General features: G+C 41.1%; 1 protein-coding gene across 1 annotated transcript in view; it reads right to left on the bottom strand.

Annotated features, from left to right (window-relative positions):
• The window catches only part of LYRM7 (LYR motif containing 7), a 46,220-nt gene extending 38,574 nt beyond the window's left edge, over window positions 1-7,646 (bottom strand). The window contains exon 1 of the mRNA XM_007943792.1: window positions 7,584-7,646. Within this exon, the coding sequence (XP_007941983.1) occupies window positions 7,584-7,646 (63 nt within the window). The remainder of the gene's footprint in view (window positions 1-7,583) is intronic.
• Between the last annotated feature and the right edge of the window lie 421 nt (window positions 7,647-8,067).

Raw genomic sequence — 8,067 nt, 5'->3', positions numbered from 1 at the left:
TGATTGACTTATTTCACTCAGCATAATTTTGTCTAAGTTCATCATGTTATGTGGTGTTCTGCAGATTCTAGTTATTCTTTAGGGTTGCATAGTATTCCACTGTGTGTATGTACCATAGTTTGGTTATCCATTCTTCTGTTGATGGGCACCTAGGTTGTTTCCATCTTTTGGCTATTGTAAATAGTGCTGTGCATTTATCTGTTCTTGTCCTGGCTCTCACTTTAGGATATATACCTAGCAATGGAATGGCTGGGTCAAGTGGTATTTCTAATTCCAACTTTTGAAGGAATTGCCATACTGCTTTCCACAGTGGTTGAATCATTTGACAGTCCCACCAACAATGTATGAGAATCCCAATCTCTCTGCATCCTCGCCTGCATTTGTTATTTTCTGTCTTGCTGAACTTTGCTACTAGTCCTGGGGCAAGATGGTATCTTCTTGTTTTGGTTTGCGTCTCTCTAATGGCTAATGCAGGAGCTCTGGTAGCGCAAGTGCCTAAGGCACTTGACTGCTAACCAGAAGGCTGGCAGTTCAACCCACCAGCCACTCTTCTGAAGGAAAGTTGGGCGATCTACTTCTACAGTGATATCGCCTCGGAAACCCAAGAAGGGGTAGCTATGAGTCGGGTCCGATTCATTGGCACATAACAACAACAACAAAGGCTAATGATTGTATTTATTCGTATGTTTGTTGGTCGCCTGAATATCTTCTTTGGTGAAATGTCTATTCATGTCTTCTCCCCATTTTTAAATTGGACTGTTTGTCTTTTCTTTGTTGAAGTGTTGGAGTTTTCTATAAATTTTAGAGGTAAGTCCCTTGTCAGATATGCCACTGCCAAATATTTTTTTCTCAATCTGTAGATTCTCTTTTCACTCTTTTGGAGAAGTCTTTTGAAGCACATAAAAATTTAATTTTTAGAAGGTCCCATTCATCTAGTTTATCTTCTGCTGTTTGTACATTTTGGGTTATGCTTGATAGTCTATTTATGTCATATATTGTTGTTGTTGTTGTTGTTATGTGCTGTCGAGTCGGATACAACTCATAGCGACCCCTCCTTGGGTTTCCAAGGCAGTATCATTACAGAAGTAAATTGCCCCATCTTCATTCCGAGGAGTGGCTGGTGGGTTTGAACTGTCAGCCTTCTGGTTACCAGTCAAATGCCTTAGGCACTAAGCTATATTAGGACCCCTAAATTTGTCCCTACTTTTTCCTTGAGGAACTTTATAGTTTTAGGTTTCACATTTAAATCTTTGATCCATCTGGTGTTACTTTTTGTGTATGGGGTGAGGTGCAGATCTTGTTTCATTTTTCTGCAAATGAATATCCAGTTTTTCCAGCACCATTTGTTAAACAGTATTTTCCTCATTTAATGGATTTCAACCCTTGATAAAGATCGGCTGACCACAGGCCAATGGATCTATTTCTGGGTTATCAATTCTATTCCATTGGTCTAGGTTTCTGTTGTTGTACCAATACCAGGCAGTTTTGACTACTGGGTCTGTATAGTAGGTTTTGAGATCTGAGAGTGTGAGACCCCCTACTTTCTTCTTCTTCTTCAATAGTGCTTTGCTTATCTGAAGTCTCTTTCCTTTCCATGTAAAGTTAATGATCGGTTTTTTCATATCCTTGAAGAATGTTGATGAGATCTGGATTGGAATTGCATTGTATGTACAGATTGCTTTGGGCAGAACTGACATTTCTTCAGTACCACTGGTTCTTGATCATATGCCGCCTCCTGAATAGATGAACATTGACCAGTTCTTTTTGGTACAATGATTCTGTGTATTCTTTCCATCTTCTTTTGATGTTTCCTCCATCAATCAATATTTTGCCTATTGATCTTTCAATATTGCAACTTGAGGCTTGAACTTTTTCTTCAATTCTTGCAGCTTGAGAAATGTCAAGCATGTTCTTCCCTTTTGATTTTCTAATTCCAGGTCTTTGCACATTTCATTATAATAATTGACTTTTGTCTTCTTGAACTGCTCTTTGAAATCTGTTCAGCTCTTTTATGCTGTCATTTCTTCTATTGCTTTGGCTATTCTCCATTCAAGAGCAAGCTTCAGGATCTCTTCTGACATCCATTTTGGTCTTTTTTTTACCTTTCCTGTCTGTTTAATGACCATTTGCTTTCTTCATGGATAATATTCTTGATGTCATCCCACAATGCATCTGGGTTTCAGTCACTGGTGTTCAACACATAAAATCTATTCTTTAGATGGTCTCTAAATTCAGGTGGGATATACTCAAGGTCATATTTTGGCTCTCGTAGACTTGCTTCAATTGTCTTCAGCTTCAACTCCAACTTGCGTACGAGCAGTTGATGGTCTGTTCCACAGTCACCTCCTGGCCTTGTTTTGGCTGAAGACATTGAGCTTCTCCATCACCTCTTGCCACAGATACAGTTGATCTGATTCCATCTGGTGAAGTCCATGTGTATAGCCACCGTTTATGTTGTTGGTAAAAGGTATTTGCATTGAGTAAGCCATCAGTCTCACAAAATTCTTTCATGCAATCTCTGTTGACATTTCCATCACCAAGGCCATAGTGTCCAACTACAGGAATAACATAGTTCACAAAACTCATGATCTGCATCCTAATGAAATCAGTAGTGTCTGACATCTTAAAAGCCTGAAAGGGGCTATCTAAGAAACTACTATTGGCCTCTACTGAGGATCAAAACAGTACGCAAAACCCCAAAAAACTCAGAGGAGAAACAAGACTTCATGCAGCACAACCTCATCTGCTCTGAGACCAAATGGACTAGATGGTGCCTGGCTATCACTATAGACTGTTCTGACTGGCATCATAATGGTTGGTCCTGGTGGAACAAAACTCAGAATCATAAAAAAAGACCAGGTTTGGTGGTCTGATAGAGCCTGGTGAGACCCCTAAGACTACAGCACTTCAAGTCTGGCATTGAACTCACTCCTATTGCTTCCAGCCAAGGAACAGACAGGCATATATGAACATTTGAATCAGCTAGATACCTCTTTGAAAACGATCAACCATGGGAGAACAGAGGGCAGTATGGAAGAAAAGAGCTGGTGAGTTTTCTGCTCCTGTAAAGATTACAACCTACACAACCCTGTGGGGCAGTTCTATTCTGTCCTAAAGGGTCACTGAGTTGGAACTGACTGGATGGCACACAATAACAATATAAACAAAGTCTGGAGGTAACCACTCCAGGGTTAGGTTAGTAGCCCCATGAAATCACTAGGGACCTAGGCTCCTTCTAGTTATCAATCTACTATTCCAATGGGTTTGACTTTAATCTTCCCGATCCAAGGGGGCTAGCGCTCCAGCTGCCACATCTTCCATCCAGGCAACAAAAGATGAGGACCAAAAAGGATTAAAGGCGCAGGCCAGTTAGCTTTTTTAGTTTTCCTATTATATTTTCATTTATATTTCATTGGACATAACCATTAGGGAACCTTGAAAATGTATATATCGCTGCCAGCTAAGTGCCAAATGAAAAAACTGAAGGCTCTATTGTTAAGGAGGAAGAGAACAGATATGAGGGTAAAACACAACTAGCAGTCTCTGCCACACACAGCACACCTGACTCTCAATCTCACTTAACTTGATCTTTCACTAATCCACTCCATAGTCCCTTAAACACAGCTCCTTGGCTTTTGTACAAGTTGTTTGTATGTCTGGAGTTACTGTTTATCCCTTCATTATCTAGGAAACTCCTATCTACCTTTCAAGATTTCTCGCAAACCTCACCTTTGCTGTAATGCTTCCTGACTATTTCAGGAAGAATTAAATGCTCCATCTCTGTGCTTCCACGAAGAGCCCTGGTGGCGTAGTCATTAAGCACCTGGCTGCTAACCAAAAGGTTAGTGGTTCAAATTCACCAGCTTTCCATAGGAGAAAGATGTGACAGTCTGCTTCCCTACAGAACAGGCCTGGAAAGCCTTTGGGGGAAGTTCTACTCCATCTTATACAGTCACAATCCACTTGATGGCAACAGGTTTCTTTTTCTCTGTACTGCCACAGCATTTGTCACACTTGTTAAAGCACTTTTTTCATATTTTAAGTTATACTTAGGTATCTGTCTCTAGCATCAGACTGAGTTCTTTCAGAATAAGGGCATTATATTTTTATCTTAAGGCCAGTATAAGACCTGACTTATTGGGTGCTCAATTCATGTTTATGGGATGAATGATTGGTTTTGACTTTATGCTACAGATAATGAAGAATCACTAAACAATTCTGAGCAAGACAGTAACACAATGTTTAACTAGGAGGGAGGAAGGTTGGAGAAGAAATGCAGCACAACAGTATTAACTGCCTAGACTAGGGTGATGGTAGTAGGCAAGGAGAAGGACCAGAACAACAACAACAAAAATCTAAGAAAGAACAGACTGAACTTAGTGACTGTACTGGGTGTCTCCCCAGAATTCATGTCTACTTGGAACCTCAGAATGTGACCTTATTTGGAAATAGAGTCTTTGTAGATGTAATTCAGTATGGAGATGAGGTCAAACTGGACTAGGATGGGCCCCAAATCCCATGACTGTCCTTATAAGAGACAGAGAAAGAGACATAGAGATGATAGTGATGGGAAGATGGATGCACAGGGTGAAGTAATGCATCTATAAGCTAAGAACACCTGTAACTGTCAGCAACCATCAGGAGGTAGGATATTGGCATGGGATGGTTTCTCCCTCAGAGCTCCAGAAGGAACCAAACCTGTTGACACCTTGATTTTGTACTTCTGAAATAAGCTGTGAGAGAATAAATTTCTGTTGTTTCAAGTCATCCACTCCGTGGCAATTTATTATAGCAGCCACAGGAAACTAATGCAGTAATTAATTGGAAGACTAGGATCAATGGAAAGTAAAGGGTCAAAGATATAAGTTCAAAGTTTCCAATCTGAGAGAATACTAGTGCCTTAAACAGAAATGACAAGAAAATAAGTTTTATTTTAAACATGTTCAGTTTAATATGATGGCAATAATGTTGAACAGGAAGTTGAAGTTCAGGGGGGTCATTAGTGGTAGAGTTGTAGATTAGGATATCACTGAAACAGAAGCCTTGAAAACAGAATCCATGAGTAAGCAAGTAGAGTAAGTAGAAGCATGAGGGGATAATTGAGAACAGAACCTTGGAAACATTCAATGCAAGAGACAAGAGAGAAAAGATAACTTAATATTTAAAAAAGGAGTGATTGAAAGAGACTAGGGGAACAAATGTGATAAATGTTAATAGTTAGGGAAGCTGGGGATACTGTGTACTATTTTTGCAACATTTTGTAAGTCTGGAATTATTAAAAAAAAAAAAAAGAGTGTTGAGGCATAGAAGCTAGGATAGCATAGAACACTGCAGAAACCTAGGGAGCTTAATAGTGCAAGAATGGCGGAACACAGGTTGCACAGAATTAAGAAGAAAGTGAGAGGTAAGTAAACCTAATGGTTGACACATACTGCTTAGAAAAAAGAGAAAGAAGAGTGTCTCCATTAGTACAACCACCAGCATCACTAGTTTAAGTAGGACTAACTAAAAAAAAAAGTCATCATTATACCCTTTGAGCTAATAAACTTTTATTATGCAGAAGGCTAGGTAACAGATGGTCTTCTCCTTCTCATTAACTTACACTGATTAGAGAAATTTAGGTAGCATACAAAGTATAATCTTAACAGTCAGATCAGTTTGAACTTGACGTTGTCACTTATTGTAAGCTTGGAAAAAATATTATCAATTTTGTTGACTAAATGGGCTAGCTAATTTAAAGGATATATGGTATAATTTCTGTACTGGTTTTACTTCAGATAGTTATCACCTCCTTAGACCTTCCAAGTCTGTTATGAGCCCCCACTCCCACTCTCAAGTCCACCTATAGCACTGAGCACTTATTTTGCTACAATACTACATGCTGTGTTACTTGCTGTTGTTCTATATTTCAAAGGCTTCATGGTTACCTATGTATCCTCTGTATTTGGCACAGGTATCTTTTGTAGACTGTAACCAGTTGCCTTGGAGTTCATTCCCACTCATGATGACACCATGTGTGTCAGGGTAGAGCTGTGCTCCATAGGGTTTTCAATGGCTATTTTTTGGAAGTACACTGCCAGGCCGTTTTTTCCAATGCACCTATGGGTAGACTCAAAACTCCAACTTTTCCATTAGCACTTAAGTATGTTGACCCTTAGCTCCACCCAGGTACCCCCAACAGACAGTCACCCTCACCATGAGTGTTTTTAAAATGGATGCTATTTATTTTCACGTATCCAAGTTTTCCAAGCAGCTTTCTACTTCAAGGAATGTTCCTCTTTCTGGAATACTTTTTGTTTGTTTGTTTGTTTTCTCCTACCTAATTTCTAATGGAACTTCAGGTCTCAATTTAATTTACACTTGAGAGATCTTTTTTTCTATCCCTCCAAACAGGTTAAATCTCAGTTATATACTCATAAAACACATTGTATTTTCAGTTCAAAGCACTTATCACAATTTTAATTAATGTTGTTTAAAATCTTGCTAGACATCTTTACAGAAGTCAAAAAATGGTCTGTTTATTATTATTTCTGTTATGCCTAGATAGTATAACTAGTAACAAAAATGTAACAAAAATAGTATAACAAAAATAACTATTGTAGTTGTTATGTGCCGTGGAGTCAGACCTACTCATAGCGACCCCTCCTTGGGTTTCAGAGGCGGTATCACTATGAAAGTAGATTGCCCAACCTTCCTTCGGAGGAGTGGCTGGTGGGTTTGAACAGCCAGCCTTCTGGTTAGCAGTCAAGTGCCTTAGGCACTACCCTACCAGAGCTCCTTAGTTATTGTAGACACTGAATAAATTTCTGACTGAACAATCCTTTACAATTTTGTTTCTACTGATGCTGAGAACACCAAGTTCAATAGTACATGATGCACCGCTTGGTGGCTCCCTATTTTTGTCAAGTATCTCTTTTCCTCACCATACTGCAGCTGCCTATGCCTGTTTTAGCAAGTGACAGGTATAGGTCTCAACCAGCCATGCTGATAGCATTTAGGTTAGGAATGGTTGATTTCTGAGAACTGTGCACCGAGCAGCAACGTGGATCAGTTCGATGAGAAACAGGAATCTACGAGCCGGTCCTCAGGGCTAGGACCAAGGCAGGGCTGACATTTCCCAACCTCACTGATAGCATTCAGATCTCACCAGTCTCCATTGTCTCGAAAAGTGCTACTTTTGCCAAGTGATTTTGCTGGGACGTGGTTTCCTTGTTTCCTATACTTCTGCGCACCTTCTGGTTATCCGAATAAAATTTTAACCTTATTGGATGGTTGTGGCCCTGGTTAGCGCCTGTACACTTCCCAGGGATGTGAAATCGGTCCCCCACACAAATACACGGCCAGATAACTAAACGGGGGCAGAACTCAAGCTTGCACGACGGAGAAACACTCCGGAACCCGATAGCACCAAGAAGCAGGAACCACACTGATGCTTCCCTCCCTCTCTGCACTTGCACAAATTCTCGATAACCCCTCGGGGTGGGTTGCCGGGCTCCTCAGGGTCGATAACGAAATCCACCGTGGAGAGTGTGGCACTTCAGCTAAAGAGACCCCAGACAACTTTCGCAAGGCTGTGAACTTACCCTCCCCATCAGCATCGCACCCACCTTCCGCCCCAGCCCTGTCACCTTGGCCGCCTGACCCATAGCTCTTCTTGCGGCTGCAACCACCTCTCGCTCGGTCGAGTGGCCCCCGCCTCTCGACAACCAATCACTGCTGAGCAAGGACTCTCCAACTCTCCGTAGCCACGTTCCTAACGTTCCTCAACCAATCACCCGGCAGCAACTGCGTTGTAGTCCCTCCTTCGTTGAAAGGATGTGGAAGAGGTGTCTCCTAAACGGGTGGAAACTGCTAAACCCGCGAGAAGCTGCCGAGTCCAATTACTAGAGAGAGGAGAACGGAAATTACCTCGATGCCATGTTAGTGAGGGGCAGTGTCACTTCCGGCCACTTCGAGGGGACGTTAAGGTGGTTTGGGATGTAACGGAATCCTTCGGCACTTATGTGCTATTACCTTTTGTTTGACGTCGTTTATTAAAGGGACCTTATTTTGACTTTTCCCGGTTGT

This window comes from Orycteropus afer, unplaced genomic scaffold, assembly GCF_000298275.1.
Source record: "Orycteropus afer afer isolate SDZICR_OR568_19922 unplaced genomic scaffold, OryAfe1.0 scaffold00112, whole genome shotgun sequence".
NCBI lineage: Eukaryota > Metazoa > Chordata > Mammalia > Tubulidentata > Orycteropodidae > Orycteropus > Orycteropus afer.
Note: the sequence above shows the minus strand (reverse complement) of the source record. Positions and strands in the feature narration are given on the sequence as shown.